Source organism: Quercus lobata, chromosome 2 (genome assembly GCF_001633185.2).
Source record: "Quercus lobata isolate SW786 chromosome 2, ValleyOak3.0 Primary Assembly, whole genome shotgun sequence".
Classification (NCBI taxonomy): Eukaryota; Viridiplantae; Streptophyta; class Magnoliopsida; order Fagales; family Fagaceae; genus Quercus; species Quercus lobata.
Window position 1 is genome coordinate 26,116,544 of NC_044905.1, and position 20,887 is coordinate 26,137,430.

The 20,887-nt window shown below is 35.2% G+C and overlaps 2 protein-coding genes across 2 annotated transcripts; both read left to right on the forward strand.

The window, feature by feature from the left end:
- Positions 1–6,476: 6,476 nt before the first annotated feature.
- On the forward strand, positions 6,477–10,077 carry LOC115975109. The gene is made up of 2 exons (XM_031095758.1): positions 6,477–7,863; positions 9,518–10,077. The coding sequence occupies exons 1-2, from the start codon at positions 6,733–6,735 to the stop codon at positions 9,833–9,835; spliced, it is 1,449 nt and encodes a 482-aa protein (XP_030951618.1). The 5' UTR covers positions 6,477–6,732; the 3' UTR covers positions 9,836–10,077.
- Positions 10,078–18,909: 8,832 nt separating this feature from the next.
- Positions 18,910–20,580, forward strand: LOC115977881 (UDP-glycosyltransferase 88F3-like). Its single transcript, XM_031099909.1, is given in 2 exon segments — positions 18,910–19,885; positions 19,887–20,580. Coding segments are annotated over 2 exon segments (1,440 nt in total). The 5' UTR covers positions 18,910–19,010; the 3' UTR covers positions 20,452–20,580.
- The last annotated feature ends 307 nt before the right edge of the window (positions 20,581–20,887 follow it).

Sequence of the window (20,887 nt, forward strand, 5' to 3'; positions counted from 1 at the left end):
AGCAATTTCACTTGCTTTCCCACAGTTGCTACACAAAGGAAAGTAACCTAAAACTAGGTGTTGGCTTCATAACTTGTTAAAACCGAGACCCCAGCAGCATTGTGCTTTGTTGCAGTCCCATAGAGCGTGGAGAGTAGTTTCGCTTGCTTTCCCACAGTTGCTACACAAAGGAAAGTTTACTACTTTACGCTAGTGCAAATTCGCCAAAGTTGGGAGGGACTCAGTGCATGCTCGCCAACAAAAATGCTTTATTTTATTTGGAATTTTCAAACTCCAAATTCCCTTCCAGAAGTTCCTCAGGTCCTTATTGCCTGAGCCCGATGCAACCTCCCTATTTTCTAGTTTTCCTAGCAGCTAATATCCAATCTTTACCGAGTTGTTACCGTCTCTATTCCGAGGCTATACAAGGCAGTCTCCCTACATCGTTTGCATAATGGTATGGCCTTTAATTCTCTGAGCCATAAAAGGGGCAATTTTCTGATCAATCATTTGCCCATTCCAGTCCTTTGTTGTCTGATCAATGAGGAAGCAAACCTTGGAGTCATCTTCAAGGGCTAGCATGTGTGGTACTGCTTTTGTTGGGAAACAACCAAGAATCCAGTTGTCATGGAACACCCGTATTTGTGAACCATCACCAACTCTCCATATCATCCCTTTTTCAATGACATGCCTTTCTTTATGTATACTTTGCTAAGAAAATGATCCCTTATTACTTCTTGCTTCAAACACCAAACTTGAAGGGAAATATTTTGTGCTGAACACCTTATACAGCAAGGAAGTTTTATTAGTTTGTAGCCTCCATATTTGTTTGGCTAGCATAGCCTCAGTGAATCTAATCAAATCTTTGAACCCCATTCCTCCATCTAATTTCGGTTTGCATAGTATTTCCCAACTCTTCCAATGGATTTTTCTTTGGCCACCACATTCGCCCCACCAAAATTTTCTGATTTGCATTTCAATCTCTTTGCACAATCCCACCAGCAACTTGAAGCAACTCATTACGAAAGTAGGGATAGCTTGTACCACCACCTTAAGCAAGATCTCTCTCCCCGCTTGAGATAGGAGTTTTTCTTTCCAACCTTAAAGCTTTGCTCACACCCTTTCCTTGATATAATTGAGACTCTCTTTTTTATTTTTCCCCACAATAGCTGGCAATTCAAGGTACTTTTCATACTCCTTGATTTCTAGGACCCCTAGAAAATTTAGAATTTCTCCCTTCTTATCATCGGCCATTGCTTTGCTAAAGAATAGCGTTGTCTTCTCCCAGTTTATTTGTTGACCAGATGCCCGCTCATATATTGATAGGATGTGTTGGATGGCTTGCAAATCTTCCATCCTTGCTCGGCAAAATAATAAGCTATCATCTGCAAAAAATAGGTGAGTAATCTTTGGTCCATTTTTACATAATGAGAAACCCCGAATAAGATCATCCCTTGCAGCCCTTTGAATCATTCTATTCAAGCCTTTCAAACATAATAAGAAAAGATATGGTGACAATGGGCCCCCCTGGCGAATTCCCCTAGTAGGAGAGATTTCACCTTTGGGTTCCCCATTTACTAAGATTGAGTAGGACACGGTGCTGATGCATTCATGGATGAGGGTCAACCAAGTATCACAAAAACCCATTTTTTTGATAATTTCAATCAAAAATTGCCACTCCACTCTGTCATACGCCTTACTCATGTCTAGCTTTAGGGTCATGAAATCTGTTTTCTTTAATTTATGTGTCTTTATATGGTGTAACAATTCAAAGGCCAACAAAATATTATCTAAAATAGTTTTATTAGATTGAAAAGCACTTTGTGACTCAGAGATAAGATTTGGCAGAACTTTTTTGAGCCTGTTAGCAACAACCTTAGATACAAGTTTATACATGACATTACAAAGACCTATGGGGCGAAATTTTAAAACTACAGAAGGACTTTTAACTTTGGGGATTAAAGTTATAAAAGTGCAATTAATGGAAGGAGGGATAGAACCTGAGTTTAGGCAATCTAGGACTGCACATGAAACATCCTCTCCAATAGATGGCCAAAATTTTTGGTAGAACAAAGGGGGTAATCCATCGAGTCCTAGTGCCTTTGACAGCTCCATTTGCTTCAGTGCTTCATCCACCTCGGCCTTGAGAAACTCAGCATCTAACATAGCATTTTAGTCCTCAGTGATAATAGTGGGTACTGCCATTAGAACTTCCACCACATGTGATGGTGAGGCCGATGTGAATAGTTTTTGATAATAATCAATCAAGATGTTCGAGATCTCCTCTTCATTGGAGCATATTATCCCTGCTTCAATTTTCAACTCCTCAATTCTATTTCTCTTGTATTTGTGAGATGCCCAATTGTGAAAAAATTTTGTGTTTTGGTCCACCTCTTTTAGCCACAAAGCCCTTGACCTTTGTTTCCACATCTTTCCTCCTTGATCAACAGTCCATTTATCTCCCATTTTAATTAGTTTACTGCTTCCATTGTTCCTCCCCTGATTGCCCTTTGTTTTGCTTGCCTAAGTTGTTGCTTTTTTCCTTTCAAGGTACAAGTAAAACTCCCAAAAGAAAGCCGGCTCCACTGCTTTAGTTTTGCTTCACACTCCTTTATTTTACCTTCCACTTGAGCAATCGGGTTGCCTAGGAAATTCCGCCTCCAAGCTAAATCAATGACATCACTACATCTTGCATCCTTAAGCCACATATGTTCGAATCTCCATGGTTTTTGCTGCTTAATTTGAATCCCTTTTGGCATAATGATTAAGGGCTTATGATCTGAAGACCCACATTCTAAGTGCACAACCTTTGTTGTAGGAAACATGTCTATCCAATCAGTGGTGGTGACTGCATGATCTAGCCTTTCCCATATTGTGTTACCCCCTCTTGTTCCCCTATACCAAGTGCATTTTCCTCCCACAAAACCAAAGTCAACTCACATTCGTCAAGCACATCCCGAAAAGCTTCCATTTCTCTGATTGGTCTGAACCTTCCTCCCAATTTTTCATCTGCCTTTGTAATTTCGTTAAAGTCTCCTGCACACAACCATGGAAGAGTGAACTTACTTTTTAATCTTCTTAGCTTTGCCCAAGATTCATGTCGATTCCTTGTTTCTGGCTCACCAAAAAAATTGGTAAATCTCCATTCTTCTTCCTTCTCCTTATTCACTGTAGCATCAATATGGTTGGAGGAGTATGTATCAATGGAAAAATCACACTCCTCCTTCCAAATAATAGCCACTCTGCCTCCTCTACTTGCTTTTGATACTTCGATCAATCCTTCAAATTTATATCGAACCTTAATTTCCTCCAGCCTAACTTTGTCAAGCCATGTTTCGGCTAAGAACACAACTAAGGGATCTTGTACCCGAATTAAATCTCCAAGCTCTTGATCTGTCTATGGGTTCCCAAGCCCATGACAATTCCAACACAGGCTATTCATTGCTTCTGGCGGGGCTGACAATTCAATTGTAGTATCTTGATCATCATGAGAAACTTGATTCTTCTTCCTGGGTAACTCAGAATCAAAAAGTTCAGCACCTGTGCATTTCAATGTTTTCAAAAAGTTCTGGTGGGTCCATCTAATTCGTAGTAGGCAAAAATAGGCCCATCTAATCGATGATGAGATGTTGAGTTGATGTATGCTATAAGATGATGTATGTTAGGATGAGATAAGATGTTGGATGCAATAGAACTATATAGAGTGTGTGAGTGTGTATGCTTGATTAGGATAGACTATTAGAGGATTCCTTAATAGAATTAGGATACAGAACACAATGAGTGGAGGTTGGCTCATGGGTTGGCGGGGTTAGGTGCCTAACACTTTCCCAGTTGATTCCTAGATATAAACAAGATGGCGACTCCCAAACTTTTCACCTTTGGTCCACCTAGCTAAGGCGTATTCCCTAGAGCAATGCAAGAGCCCACGACTAAGCGATGCATTCACACCTACCAATTCTAACCACCCAAACTTCTTTTAATAAAGTAACAATAAGTGTTCATATCAACTTCTTCTTTTCTTTTTTAGCCTACGTTTGTGAGTATTTTTTTAAATTTTTTTTTTTTGGATAAACATGCATCATACACGGCTACATCATTTTTTTTCATAACAATAAAGTAAAAAAATTTAATTTTTCTATTTTTTTTTTATAAAATAACAAAAAAAAGAAGCTAATATCCATTAACGTAAGCTAAAAAAAGTATAATTTATATAACGTTAATTGTTTTTGTTTTCCTTTTCTTTTTGTTAATGCTAATTGTTCTTTTTCTTTTTGGGAATAGTAAAAAAATAATATATAATTAAGGTAAACTAAAAAAATATACTCCCTCCGTCTCACTTTGTTTGTCCTATTTGAAAAGTCAAATTTTTTAAGGGAACATCATTTATTATCTTGTCTATCTTTTAAAAATGTATAAGTTTTCAAAACTACCCTTAAATAAATTTATCAAAAAATTGAATTATTAATAAAATAGGGGTATAATAGGAACATTAGTAAATTAATGACTTTTATTTCTAGAAACATGACAATATTTTGGGACATCCTAAAATAGAATAGAAGACAAACAAAGTGGGACGGATGAAGTAATTTCTATAATGTTAATTTTTTTTTTTGGATAAAGTAACCAAAAAAAAAAAAAAAAAAACTAATATACAGATTAAAATTGTTACACAGGGATGCTAAACTTTTTATTTTACATAGCATTTTTTCATTGAATTCTTAGAATTTTTATCTTACTATCATTATGGCTGCCTGTAGGAGTTTCCAAATCGTGGTTGGCTATTAGATAGTTTTAACAGCATTAATTCTGACTCATTTCATAAATTGGTGTTTAGTTATTTGTGATGTTTGGTGTTGTGATAATTTGTTAAAGTCTTAAATTAAGAAAAACGCCTTGTTTGGTTTAAAAAAAATGGTCACTCATCACTCAATTTTCATCACTCAATTTTCATCACCCATCACTCATCACTCAGTTTTCATTACTCATCACTTATTACTCATCACTCATCACTTAAAACACCCCACCCTGTTTGGCACCATCACTCACTTGTCATCATTCAATATTTTTCAATTATTTGTGGGCCCCATACTTGTACCTTGTGTAGCTTTTATTTATTTATTTATTTTTTCCTTCAACCCTCAGCCCCCAAAAAAAAAAAAAAAAAAAAAAGAAAAAGAAGGGAGGATGAACTAAAGACCGAACAGTGAAAAAAGAGAAAGAGACGAAGAACTGAAGAAAGAATCAGTGAAGAGAAAAAAAAAAAGGATGAACTGAAGACCGAATAGTGAAAAAAAAAAAAGAGAGAGATAAAGAACTGAAGAAAGAATCAGTGAAGAAAAAAGAAGAAGAAGAAAAGAACGGAAGACCAACCAGTGAAAAAAAAAAAAAGGAGTCAAAGGTCAAAAGTTGCGGTTGTGGGTCCCTCCATGTGTGTATAATTACAAAAATGCCATTAAGTTATGAGTTATGAAAATTGAAAACAGCTAAAATGTGTTTTCAGTTTCCATAACTCATAACTCAAAAATCAGAGAATTGAGTGATAGAAACTGAGTCACGGATCATGAGTCATGGAGTCTAAACAAGTGATCTTCCGTGGACCCCACCAATTTTGGATCATGAGTTATGAAAACTGGATGATATTACTCAAAACTCTTTTCATCCAAACAAGCACGACTAGCCTCATCTTATGTGTAAAGATGAAACTCTTTTATTTTTATTCTTTTGGGTTTTGTGTCATAATTGTCCTCTAGTCTAAATTTGAGGTTTGCACGTTTGCCCACAAATATTATGCATTTGCAAACTGCTGATATAATCAGGAGTTTTATGAAACTAACTCCAAAAAATGAACACTGATAGCATTGAAATCACACGGAGTATTGAATTTGTTCATTTTTTTAAAGCTAATCTCATCACACTTCTGGGTGTATCAGCAGTTTGTAAATGCATAATATTTATGGACAAACATAACGTAAAGGACGAATAGACAATTCCGACACTAAACCCAAAAAATAAAAAGACAAAATAAGGAGGTTCCTTGTGTTTCTTCTTCGATTCATTCTGTTATTCGCTTCTCATTGATTGCTGGTCTCTACAATAAAAAGAAAAAGGAAAATACAAGGGGATGGTTATTATTCATTTCTTTTGTTCAAGGCCTTTTTATTACCTAGTTAATCCACTTGGAGCATACGAACAAGTATAAAAAGTAAAGGAAGGGATAAGATACCTTTTAATTTCTGCAATTTTTAAAGGCAAGACATGTAATATTTAAAAATCAAATAAAGAATAGAATCCTTTTCCGTACCTTTTATATTTTAAATTTTGTTATTTAATTAAAGAAAAAAATATGTGAATGTTTAAAATTTTAATGGGTAAAAGATAAAAGTGTGGAACAAATAAGAGGACATAAAATTTTGGGCAATGTTTACTTCACAATTCAGTGTTCACACACACAACACAACCAGTGTGCAACAGGATTTAGCCTAGAAACTTTATTCAAAACCAAAAAGCAGTTTGAGAAAACAAAGTTGAAAACATTGTGAGGCCGTTCTACAAGTTCGACACGATGCAAGTGTAAGGCCAGGTGGCTACATAGGCACACTAACACCTGTCAGTTGCTACGTGCAACGTGTGCAGCTCCTGTGCTCCAGCCACCGCTAATCCCCCCCAATGAAATCGCATACTCTTAAAACCGCATCTGAAATCTTTATTACCAAAACTCTATTGACGAATTCAGAAATCTAAGAAAAAAGCAAGATGATGAATCTTTTAGCGTTGTGTCTCGTAGTTACATCACTAGTATCAGCAGGAGTCTGGTCTCCAACTCCTCCAAGCCCAGCAGAGGAGGATGTTATAGTTAAAGATGGGCATAGAGTGATTGTTGTTGAGTATGATCAAGGCGATCATCCCAACACAAAAGTCTCTATCTCACCAGAACAACAACACCAACACCATGAAACACCACCAAATCCCATGGAGAAGCTCAAAGAAGCCTCCTCTGTCCTTCCAAATCTTGGTCAAGGCCTTTCACAACCATCAGAAAAAACCACCACCACTACTACTACTACTAAGGAACTCATATGTGATGCCTTGGGTAAATGCAAGCACAGGATTGCAAGCGCAATGGATAAGGCTAAAGATAGGGTCTCGGAGACGGCACACGAAGCGATTGACAAGACAAAGGAAACCACACATGAGGCCATTGCCAAGGAAAAAGAGATTGCACATGAGATGGGAGACGCCGTAGGCGATGCTTTAGGTAAAGCGAAAGAAACAGCATCGAAGAAAGCTCGCGAGGTTGAAGAAGGCGCCAAAGAGCGAGCCGAGGATGTGATGGAAAAGGCGAAGGCAGTGAAGGACAAGGGAAAGACAATTGGGAAGGACATAGCGAGGGATGTATCAGATAAAGTGGAGATGGCAAAGGAAGAGGTGGTGGAGAAAGCCAAAGTAACCAAAGACAAAGTCAAGAGTGGTGCGTACAAGTTGAAGAGAGAGAGCCAAAAGGAAGTTGGTGGTGCAATTCGGCGAGGACAAGAGGTTGGGCATGGTGCTTTGAATTATGCAACATCACCGGCATTGATGGGTGTGATGAACTTGTTGGGGTTGGCCACTGCTTATGGGATGTGCGTGTGGGTTACTTTCATATCGAGTTATGTATTGGCGGAGGCGATTCCGAGGCAGCAGTTTGGGATGGTGCAGAGCAAGATATATCCTGTGTATTTCAGGTACATGGCTGGTTGCATTGGGTTGGCTTTGTTGGGGCACTTGTTGGGCAATAGGCACAGATTGCTCTCAAACAAGGTTGAAATGTTTCAGACCTACAATTTGTTGGCTTCACTATTTATGGTTTTCGTCAATTCGATTTACTTGGAGCCACGAGCAACTAAGGTAACTCGCATTCTCATTTCTCTTTGCAATGCTATGTGTTATGATAAAGTAATTCAAACATTCATTTATCGCATACTCTCTGTCTTTGTTTAGATGTTGGCTATAGATGGTCAACAATTGCATCATATTTCTCTGTTTAGGCTTTCTTTGCTATGTGGTCTCATTCTTTTTGTGGCATGTGAATTCCGTCACAAGAAATATGGGGCCTCCATTGCAGAGCAGGGGTAGAATTTTGCCAAAGATAATTCGAAGGCACAAAGTAGTCTATAGCGAGTAGCGACGCCCCGGGCCCCTTTTTATAAAGACTATAAGACTGGGTTTATGTACAAAACACAATGATAAAAGTTTCTTTGTTGTGCAAAATAACGACATTAAACAACTTCTATGAAATAATCATGGGTCTCAGCCCAAGGTCTTTAAAACTAGAAAGCCTTAAATGAATGACTGTGTCTTTTAGGTTTTTGTTTTTGTTTTTTTAAGCATGTTTCCAATTTAGTTACAACAATGCTACTGTTTTCAAACTTAAAAAAATATTTATAAATAATTTACAACTTGTTTGAAATGATAAATTGAGATATCACTTTGGATTCCCATTCATTTCACTTTTATTTTACACCAATCTGTTGTGTCACTAGACTTGTCCAACATGGAAGTTTAGATGGGGTGCATATTAAATATTTATGAAATAGTAGCATAAGTAAATTGAATCATATGTCAGTCTATGTGCCTGCAACTCCACGTGGGTCTTATGTTCCACAAATTCCCAACTTTTCGTTTCATCACCTAGCACTAATCGATATGGCAGGAAAATAAGTTGAGCTGTTTATCTCGATTTTGGGAAAAACTTGTTTGTGTAGGCTTATTTAGCTAATAAATTAAACTATAATCTAAGTTTGGACTTTGTTATCTAATGAGTTGAATCCATAGAAACTACATTCAAACAAATTAACATGTTTTCCTTAAAAGGAAATTAACATGTTTGGTTTATTGTGCTTGTTATATTTTTTTTCATATATATTAATCTGCTAATGAAATGAAATTAAATTTTAAGAACATAATATTCTTAACTATAATTTAGTTATTAGTATTTAGCTAACATATTTTAAAGGGTAAAAATCTTAATCATTTTTATTTTTACTTTATATTAAGAAACGATAAATTAATGAAATTGCTAGTGAACAAATTTGAACTTGTTCAACCGGATAAATCAACAATGAACAAGCTTGAATATATAATTTATTTTGATTATGGGCTCGAGGTCAACTTGTTTTTGAAAAAAAAAAAAAAAAATTGTCATCTCCTATCTCCCCTGTATTTTTTTTTTAAATTTAATTTTTTAAAAATACGTTGTAGAGGAGAACCCCAACTTGGACTATTTTGGATTGTAAATGTTACCGTCTGGAATATGTCATATGTCCTTTGCTAGCTAGCTTCACTACTTTCATGTAAGATTAGTATATATATGTAGGCTTTCATTGTCCAAGAAAGAATTATACTAGATGGTAAGTTAAATTGAAGGCATCTGATCATTTGAGTTTAAGGTTTTGGAGATTAGTCAAGCTTTCAAAATAAATACACAATGGTTTATGGACGTATGTATTGTTATTTGATACATATTGACTTGAATTTCCATTGATTTGTGTGTGCATTACAGGTGATGTTTGAGAGGATGAAGCTGCAGAAGGAGGAAGGAAGAGGAAGAGAGGAATTAACTGCTGAACCTAGACAGGTCTCTGAGTCATCGCAGCCAGTAGCTGCTGAGCCTGGAGCTTCAACTAAAACTAGCACAACTGCTCCTGCAGTGTCCTCACCAGCGGCCTTAGAGCACGAAGTGGTCAGGTCTCAGATTGTTAGACTAAATGACAGGCTTAAGAAGCTAAACAGCTACTCTTCTTTCCTCAACATTCTGACTTTAATGGCTCTCAGTTGGAACCTTGTTTACCTCGGCCAGCGTCTTCACTTGACCTGCTAATGGAACTTGCTGTTACATATGCTGCTCTCTCTACTCTAATCTCTTTAGTTTTGAAACATGCTCTCAGATTCGTGAACTTAACTAAACTTTCTTTTTAAGTATTCTGTATGATTTTATTGTATTGTGGTGTCAAAGTGTAGGTTCTGCTTCTTTTTCTTTAGATATTTGTAGTTAGTAGATGATAATGATCTAAGTCATGGCATTACGTGTTGTGGTATTAATCCATGTGATAATCTTTTGAATATAGAATTCTGTGTAGTGGTAGTAAAAATTCTCTGTTGTAATAGTTGTTTGTGTCAGTGGTGGATCCATTAATTTATCTACCTTTGAAGAGACCAAATTAAAATATGAAATATCATATGGAATGTTATATATACAGTAGTCTAAATAAAATCAACTCCAAGCCAGCGGGCTTCCTCGGAATACTCGGTTCCTCTTTGCTCTTTGGGGACTTTGAAAACATAGAAACAGAGTGGCTTTTGAGAACACACCCCTTAATCCCAATCTCCACACGACTGGCATTCATCAAGCTACAGAATATTTCTTGTGTGTTGGGGAAATCTCCTAGAACCAAACAGTATACAGCCACCCCAGTGTGCTGGCACAAACCGATGGAGGGAGGTTCAAATTAAATTTCGATGGTGCGTTATTAGGAAATCCAGGGAAGTCATTAGGAAATCCGGAGAAGGCAGGAGGTGGTGGTTTGATCCTTGAATCCCATGGCAAGTGGGTGAAAGGGTATATGAGGAGGAATATAGAAGTGGCAACCAGCATCATTGCTGAATTTTGGACATTTAGAGATGGCCTCCTTTTGGCATCTCAGTTGGGCATTACCCAACTAGTTGTTGAACTTGATGCTAAAGTTATTGTTGATCTTGTCCTCTCCAAGAATAACTCTAACAGAGCTTATTCTCCACTTCTTCCAACGAATCAAGGTCAACCATGTGTATCGGGAAGCAGATAGATGCGCAGACAACCTCACCAAGGAAGGCTGCTCCTTATTAGCTGGTGGTGGTTTGATCCTTGAATCCCATGGCAAGTGGGTGAAAGGGTATATGAGGAGGAATATTGGAGTGGCAACCAGCATCATTGCTGAATTTTGGGCATTTAGAGATACCCTCCTTTTGGCATCTCAGTTGGGCATTACCCAACTAGTTGTTGAACTTGATGCTAAAGTTATTGTTGATCTTGTCCTCTCCAAGAATAACTCTAACAGAGCTTATTCTCCACTTCTTCCAATGAATCAAGGTCAACCATGTGTATTGGGAAGTGGATAGATGCGCAGACAACCTCACCAAGGAAGGCTGCTCCTTATTAGCTGATTTTGTTGTATTAGGTTGTCCTCATTCTGCTGAACTATGTGTCTGTTTGGCAAAGATTTTTTTTATCAACTTATTTTACTATTCAGCTTATTTTTGCTACTACTTATAGGCTCTATTGCACTTTTTGGTGCTATTCATGAGCCCCACTGTACTATTTCAGCTAACTTTTATATTTATTTATAGTACTTTCAGCTAAAAAAATTTAGTTTCAACAAAATAAGCGGATTCCAAACGGACCCTATGTGTAATTTTGGATTTAGATGCTATTGGTCTGTACTCTTTAAGGCTTTCAGCCACAACTCTGCCTACTTTGGCTAGTTAATTTCTAATGCACTATCCTTTTAACCAAAAAAAAAAAAAAAAAAAAAAACCTAAATAAAATCATAAGAGGGTTAGTCTAGTGGTTCTCAAAACTTCATAGTTGTAAGTTCAAAATTTTTTACCAACATCTTGGAGACGAGAAGACTACATTGTTGTATATATAGGTATATACAATAATAGATTGTAATAATGATGTTTGAAAAAAAAAAAAAAAAAAGAAGCCTAAATAAAATCATAAGAGGGTTAGTCTAGTGGTTCTCAAAACTTCATAGTCGTAAGTTCAAAATTTTTTACCAACATCTTGGAGACGAGAAGACTACATTGTTGTATATATAGGTATATACAAGTATAGGTTGAGTTTGGAGAATATGGTTTCATAAAATGAAAATCCAAAAATCAGTATTTTCAATCGATCAAAACTTTGGCTCGATCGATTGAAAATGGTCAGAAAAAATCTTGGAGTCTCTGGATGTCTCGATCGCTGTTCGATTCCTGTTCGACTGATCGAAAAGAGCACTCGATCAATCGGAAGTAACTTTTGACTGATCAAAAATTGTGAAATAGGATTTTTTGTAAAATTTTCTAGTGATTGTTCAAAAAGGTTGAAGAGGTTTCAAGCATTGTGAACGATTTTATGAAATATTTTAACTCTCTATATGTGCTTTTTGATGAAATATAACCCTATTGGTATAAATAGATGCTTATGTTTACTTGAAAAATAAGTTAGAAAAATACACAAGAAATCTTGTAGTCATTCTTTAGAATTGTTATCTGTAGAACCCAACATCTTGGTTGTATCTTGGGGACAAATTTGCGATAACCCTTTAGCAACAAGTGTGGGGGGCAAATATTGTCTAAGGAAAACAATATTATGCCTCCAAGTTATCTATTTTTTATTTGTCTTTTGTGTTAACCTTGTTCTTCAATTATTACTTTGTGTAATATCTCCAACATACATATACTATAATTTTTAAATATATGTGTAAGACTACATATACTATAATACTTAATATGCGTAAGATGGGAAAATTACATATACTATAATTTCTTAATATATGTGAGACGAGAAGAGTACACATACTTAAACATTTTCAACAAGAAAATGAAGCATTTTTATAAACTAATAGACGGGACTGCAGACAGTATGGAAATGAAGTATTCTATAAACTATTAGGCGTATAACAAAAAGATACTCATAAATATTTTCTACATGGAAATGAAGTATTCCTATAAACTAATAGACAACATGGAAATGAAGTATTCTATAAAAGTACAACAAAGATCACTAAGATCATCACAAGTTCTATCTTATTAAAAATTAGAAACAAAAATTATCATAAGTAGTATTAAACTTAGGCAAGAATTTTAACGTAAAACTAATTACGTTTATTTTTCTAATAATTTGAAAAATATATGTGTGTGTGTGTATTTAAAGCCAAAATTTAGAGAAAATTCAATTAGATTCCAAATTATTTATATTTTTACGATAAAAATGTGTTTATTTTTGAATACATCTATGCGCATGCATGGAGTTACAAGCTAGTATATTATATAATCAGTTGTCATGTGATAGGAAAAAAAAAAAAAAAACAATTAAGACCATAACCAATTTTCACATTTCTCTTATGTGGCATGCTATAATTGATTGTCTATCACTTTTATATAAAAGTAAAACTAACTGCAGACTCACGCGATATGTGAGAATATAAATATTATGTAATAAGTTGTAATATATAAAAAGTAACCATTACTTTAAGTATTGTCTATTTAAAAAAAAAAAAAATTACAAGTATTTTTTTTTTAATTTTTTTATCTCTACAAATATATCATTTATTATTATTATTATTATTATTATTATTATTATTATTATTATTATTATTATGTTTGATTAATATTTTTTTAAAGTGAACCATATTCTTCTAACTTCTATTGTAGTGTATTATATTTGCTTAATATACAACTAAACTTTATAAGTTTCAAATTTATTATTCAAATTTCTCATCTCTTAAGAAATAAGGAAATTATCATAATAATCAAAATTCATTACAAAATTACAGTGTTATATCTTAACCAAAATTAAAATGAAATTAAAGGAATAAATAATAGGCTTTATAATAATTTTTTACTCAAATAATTGGTAGGCATATTCAAATTTCTATTTCCCAAAAAAATTAAGTATTAACCCAAACTAAAATTCAACCAAAATTATAAAAGGGAAAGAGAAGACTTTTTGATGAGATATTAAAAATTAAAAAAAAAAAAAAACACAATACCAAAACACATATTGAAAAAAAATATATATTAACCTTAGGGGTGTCAATTCGGGTTAGCGTGTCGGGTTCGTGTCGTGTCGAAGTAGGGGTATTCAACTAAATGGCTCAACCTTAACCCGACCTATTTAATAATCGTGTCAAGATCCTTCAACCCTAACCCGACCTGTTAATAAGGCGGGTTGACTTAACCCAACCCATTTGACACGCTTAATAAACGAGTCGTGTTGGGTTGACACAAATGTAACACAACCCATTTCAACCTGCATAATATTAAATATAACATCCATCTAGATATAATTTTTTTACATCCCAAAAAGCAGTGCATACACTTCAAGTCTTCAACCCACATTCAAAATAATATAGTTCAACAAAAATATAACATTCATCTAGAAATAAGTTATTTACACTCTAAAAGAAATGTATACACTTCAACCCAAATACAAAATAACAAAGTTTAACAAAAATAAAAATAATATAGTTCAACAAAAATATAATATTCTTGGAACTCGCCAAATGCTAAGTATCAATATTGAAAGAATTTGAGCAAACAGTAGACTAATTCTGACTATGACCATGATTATCATCCATAGATTCTTTGTTGATGTTCAAATTCATAACATCTTCCACAAGTTCATCCAATTTCATTTGTGTAAGTTCTATGCCCAAAAAAAAAAGAAAGTATTAGTAGTTCTAGAGTCTATAAAGTTTCAATTTCCAATTATATCCCTTGTAAATTTTTGTAATTACTTACTTTTCTTTTTAAATTTAAAATATATGTTGGATATAAAAGGTATTTGACAAATCTAAAATAAAATAAATATTAATTTGTTATACGAGTTAAACAAGTTGTGTTAAGTGGGTCATTTCAGATTAACACAAATAAATTGGCATGTCAAACGTGTCTATTGCGGGTTATGCGGGTTGACCCGTTTATAACCCGTTTCTTATCGTGTCGCTATCGGATCGACCCGTTTATGACCCAAACCTACTAAGGTCCAACCCTAACCTGAAAAAACCCATGTCGGGTTCGTGTCGTGTTCGTAGGTTGGGTTGAACATTGACACCCCTAATTAACCTTAATTAGAATTATAAGAAAGAACAAAAATTCACCGAAAGAAAGTAGAGAGAGAGAGAGTACTCACAGTTTTGTGTGAGAAAATATGGATTGAATGGAAAAATGATATCAAATTTATATAAAATAAAATTGGTAGAAGAAGAGTTAAAATATAAAAAAGAGGAAGAGAGTATAATGGTAAAGTAGTGGAGAGATAAAAAGGTAAAAAAGAAAGGGAAATGTTGGAAGAAGTGTAACAATAGATGTGTGAACTAATAGGGAGAAGAAGTGCTTTTTTTTTTTTTTTTTTTTTTTTTTAAATAAGGGGAAGAAAAGTTTAAATATAGAAAAGAAAATATAAAAAATAAATGAATAACGTGGCTGCTAATGTGGCTCAACAAGAGCGTAATAACAATAATTACTATGCTTCAGCTTTTAGTAATATACTAATCGTTAATCCGTGTGATACATGGAAAAACTATTAAATATGACTTAGAAGATTATTCAATCACACACACAATCTTCTATTTTTTCCTATTTGATTTGATTTATTCTTTCTATTTTTTCTCTCTCCTATATTTATCTTTAATCTTTATTTAATTTTTATCTTTTTCTTTTATCCACCATAGAAGTTAATACCTGATTAAAAAAAAAAAAAAAAAAAAAAAACTCTACACTCTAAGTGTTTGTTTAAGAACAGTTTATTTAGCTGAAACTGATTTTTTTTTTTACTGAAAGTACCATAGATAAAGCTAAAATGTAGCTGAAATAGTACAGTAGAACCCATAAATAGTATCAAAAAGTACAATGAGACCCATGAATAGTAGCAAAAATAAATTGAATAGTAGCAAAAATAAACTAAATATTTTTTTTTTAATAAAAAAAACTGGCTTTTTAAACCAAGCCGCAAGCTAAATGTATATCTATATAGGCGTAAATGCACTTTTAGTCCTACATTTTGAACTTTTTCCATTTTGGTCCTTACATTTTATTTTTTCCACTTTTAGTCCCTAAAACCAATTAGCGCGTCTCATTTTAGTCCTTTCCGGCATCTAACTAGCGGAAAAGGTTGACGTGGCAGCCGGAGCGAATAAAAAAATAATATAAAATGCCAGTCAACATTTAATTTTTTTAAAAATAATTTATAAATTTTAACTAAATAAAAAAATTAAAAACATAATTAAAAACAAGAACACAAAGAACACAAAAAAAAACCCAGAACCAAACACAAAGTCAAATTTAAAAACACAAAAAAGAAGAAGAAGAAGGAATTCAAAATCCCAAAATGGCAGAACACAGGAGCATAGACCCAAAAAAATCATACATTCTCAAACCTTCGTCTCTCTCTCTCTCTCTCTCTCTCTCTCTCTCTCTCTCTCTCTCTCTCTCTCTCTCTCTCTCTCTCTCTCTCTCTTCCAAACCCAGCTCAAACACAAACCCAGAACCAACCCTTCCATAACATTCTCAAACCTTCCTCTCTCTCTCTCTCTTCCAAAACTCTCACAAACATCTTTCAAACTTTATGGCTGGCCTCCTTCACTTATCACCACTGCCACCACCACAATCGGCGGTGGTTTTTTCTTTTCTTTCTCTGACCGACCCTCTTTTCTATATCTCTCGATTCGCTCAAACTCATACCTAAATGGCTCAAGCTCATCCTCTCTAAATTCTATCTCATAGATCGATGTCTTTCTCTCTTAAATCGGTGTTTTTCTCTCTCAGATCAGTGGGTCTCTGTCAAATTGATGGGTCTTTCTCTTTCATCTCTCTATATCTCTGCTCAGTGGTGGAGATCACGGTTGAGGTTGAGATTGAGACAGATGGTCGTGTATTCCGATGGTGGGTTTGTGGATTGTGATTCCGATGAGTGGGTTTTCGAGTTGGAGATCTGGGTTTGTGGATTTATGGCAGATTGGTGGGTTTGTGGGTTGTGATTCCGATGAGTGGGTTTTTGAGTTGTAGATAAGTGGGTTTATGGGTTTGTGGCGAAATGGTGGGATCTAGAGGATGGTGGAGATCAGTGCGTGTTCGAGTTGGAGATCAGTGGGTTTGTGGGTTCAAATTTCTAGGTATGTAGATCTTGAACGACGCTTGATCCACAAAAATGAGATGTGGAGGTTAAAGGGCAAAACAGAGGGATTGAGCTGGGTTTGTGTTTGGTTCTGGGTTGGTTCTGGGTTTGTGGTTGAGCTGGGTTTGTGTTGAGCAATCAAGTTTTCTTACAATATTCTTTTATGATTTTTCTGTATTCGATTTCTGGGTTTGTATGATTTTTTTGGGTTTGTGCTCTTGTGTGTTCTGCCATTTTGGGATTTTGAATTCCTTCTTCTGCTTCTTTTTTGTGTTTTTAAATTTGAGTTTGTGTTTGGTTCTGGATTTTTTGTGTGTTCTTTGTGTTCTTGTTTTTAATTCTGTTTTTAATTTTTTTATTTAGTTAAAATTTATAAATTATTTTTAAAAAAATTAAATGTTGACTGGCATTTTATATTATTTTTTTATTCGCTCCGGCTGCCACGTCAGCCTTTTCCGCTAGTTAGATGCCGGAAAGGACTAAAATGAGACACGTTAATTGGTTTTAGGGACTAAAAGTGGAAAAAATAAAATGTAAGGACCAAAATGGAAAAAGTTCAAAATGTAGGGACTAAAAGTGCATTTACGCCTATCTATATATTAATTTAGACTTATAAAAAAAAGTTTGGCTCTTGTACTTTTTTTAATTGGAATCTCCTTTTATTTTAATGAGAAACTGTTATATCACCCACTAATTAAATAAAATGTGGAGATTAAAACTACTATCACTTATTATCATGTATTTAAAATAAAAGAAGATTTCTCGATAAAAAAGTACTGGAGGTAAGTCAAACCTATAAAAAAAAACTATATTTATGATTTATCTACTCTTCTACATGATAATATATTTTATTTTTCCTTTTCACTTTCTTCCCTCCTTTTTCTTCGCATATCATCTTTTTTGCTCCACAGTTGGCTTCAGCCACTGACACACGTTACCTCTCCACACTATTTGACACACTACTCCACATCCACAAAGGGTAAATTAAGATCTGATTTCAAATAAAAACATATATTTCACTCTTTTTTGGTCTTTCCTCATACAAGTTACAAATCTCTCTTTGTTTCCTCATATAACTGGCAGCCATTGCATCAAGTATTGGTCCACAGACAAAGGTCTCTCTCAGCAGCAATGGCCGAAGTTCTTTTTGCTTGATAAGGGACTGCATTTTTGTGTTTAAATTAGTGCCAGTCAAAGTACCAATACGAAATATATCGGCCGTACTAGTTAGGACGATAGCTGCTTCAAAAGGCTGAGAAAAGAGAGAGACAGCAGCTACTTCAAAGAAGGGAGGAGAGATGAGAAGAGAGAAATTTTTTTTTCAAAAAATATCGAGATTTGTAATTTGTATTTGATGAAATAAAAAAGATATTTATTATTATTTTTTTAATAATGCTAATGTATAAAAATATAGGAGTTCTAAAGGTTTTGGTTTTATATGTGTATATATATATATATATATATATATAAATATAGGTTATCAGTTTTTTTTCATAATTCATAATAAGTGGTATTAAATAATTGAAAAAATATATTTATATATATATATATATATATATATATATATGAAATTAGCCATGGTCATAAAATTTATCATAAAGAAAATCAAAGCACCTATGAGATTTCAACAAAAGATTCCAATCACGATTGATAGGTTTGATCGACAACCTATTTTTTCCTCACATGTGTGACTGACGACCTATTTTTGTCATTTTCTTACATCAAACTGCAATCTTCAATAGTGTACGTAGAATAATTGTTTTTAGAAAAGAATAATTGTTGAGTAGGTAGCTTTTACAAAGTAGGTAGCTTTCACAAAGGTGGTGGACCCAGAGGCCGATTACACAATAATTTTCAAATGTAGAGTTGGTTTCAAGACTGATTAGTTAGCTTTCAAAAATTAGAGGCGGTTTTCACAAATGAGTTAAAAGAGTACAGTAAACTCTACACATAAGTATCACTACCGGACCTATTCCTCTTTTGAGAGAAAGTAGCAAACTCTTTTTTATTTTGCTGAATAGAAAGTAGCAAACTCTGATAGTATTTAAGCATTGCCTGTGAGGGTTCAGCGTTGTACTACTGCTACGAAAGTAAACACTAACACACGAAAAAAAAAGAAAAAAAAAGAGGCAGAATGCAAGACACAATAATTTTATTCCCAGCTCCAGGCATGGGCCACGTGATTTCAATGGTTGAGCTAGGCAAGCTCATCCTCCACCACTATTCTAACAACTTCACCATTACCATCCTCCTCACCGCCGGCTCTTTCTGGAACACCCCAAGTGTCACCTCTTACATCCATCGTATCTCTCAATCCAACTCCAACATCTCCTTTTACAGCTTACCCTCTGTCTCCGTTGATACCACCCCAACTCGAAGCCGTGCAGCCATGGCCTTTGACTTCATCCGTGTTAGTTCAACCCATGTCCCAAATGCACTCCAACAAATCTCCCACACTTCCACCATTCGTGCTCTTATTATCGACATTTTCTGCACCTCTGCTCTTTCTATAGCCAAACAACTCAACCTTCCTGTTTATTATTTCTACACTTCTGGTGCTTATGCTCTCGCTGCCTTCTTATACTTCCCCAAAATCTATGAACAAATAACAAAGAGCTTTAAGGACCTCAACAACACCGAGCTTCACTTGCCTGGAATGTCACCATTGAAATCCACACACATGCCTGAACCGACCCTTGACCGAGACGACCCAGCTTATTGGGATATGGTCTATTTCTGTTCACATCTTCCGAAATCAAATGGAATTATAGCTAACACGTTTGAGGACCTGGAGCCAAAAGTCATAAAGACCATTGCTGATGGTGTGTGTGTTCCTGATGAGCCAACTCCGCCTGTTTACTATATAGGACCTTTAATTGCTGAAGCCGAAGAACGAGCAGGTGATGATGGAAATGAAGGCGGTGATGAGAATGAGTGTTTGTCATGGCTAGACAAGCAACCGAGTAGAAGTGTTGTGTTCTTGTGTTTTGGTAGCCGGGGATCTTTCAGTGGCACAAGTGAGAGACATAGCTAATGGCTTGGAAAGGAGTGGACAAAGGTTCTTGTGGGTGGTGAAAAAGCCACCACAAGATGAGAAAACTAAGCAAACTGAGCAGAATACATTGGAGTTTAATTTGGATAGTGTGTTCCCAGAGGGGTTCCTAGAAAGAACAAAAGATAGGGGCATGGTGGTGAAGTCATGGGCACCCCAAGTGGCGGTGCTAAGAAAGGAATCCGTTGGCGGGTTTGTGACACATTGTGGGTGGAATTCGGTGTTGGAGGCAGTGGTTGCCGGAGTGCCGATGGTGGCGTGGCCACTCTATGCTGAGAAGCATCTGAATAGAAATGTTTTGGTGAAGGATATGAAGATGGCTATTGGCGTTGAGCAGAGAGAGGCTGATGGGTTTGTGAGTGGGGATGAGGTTGAGAGAAGGGTTAGAGAGTTGATGGAGTCGGAAGAAGGGAGAGAACTCAGGGAAAGGATTTGGAAGATGAGAGAAATGGCTTCGGCTGCTTTAGGAGAATTTGGTTCGTCTACCAGAGCCTTGGTTAAATTTGTTGAGGCACTTGGGTAGTGCCGGTAGTGGATTTGGATACTATGTTGAGTGAAAAAATTTCTCCTACACATGTTTGTGGTTGTGGAGAAGATGTAATGTAATGTAATTGAGCAATTGAGTGAGTTTCAGAAAGATTGTGTTCAAATCTTGTCAAATTATTTGTTGTGAAAGATTTCTGTTAATACATTTCTGGTTGCAGTACTCCTTGAATCCCTTGTATTTTTTTATCTTCTTTTGAATGATTTATTTTCTAACTAAAGGATACGACTAATTTATTGCAAGATAAAGGAATTGGATCCTAATTTTGCCATGATATCGAAGGAGAAGAACTTGGATCCAACTATTTTGGCATTGCTACAGAGGTGTAGTTTGGATGCAAATAGAGATCATCGTGACTACACTGATATCACTGTCATTGACTCGGAACAGTGGAGACAATGCTATGCCCGATCAA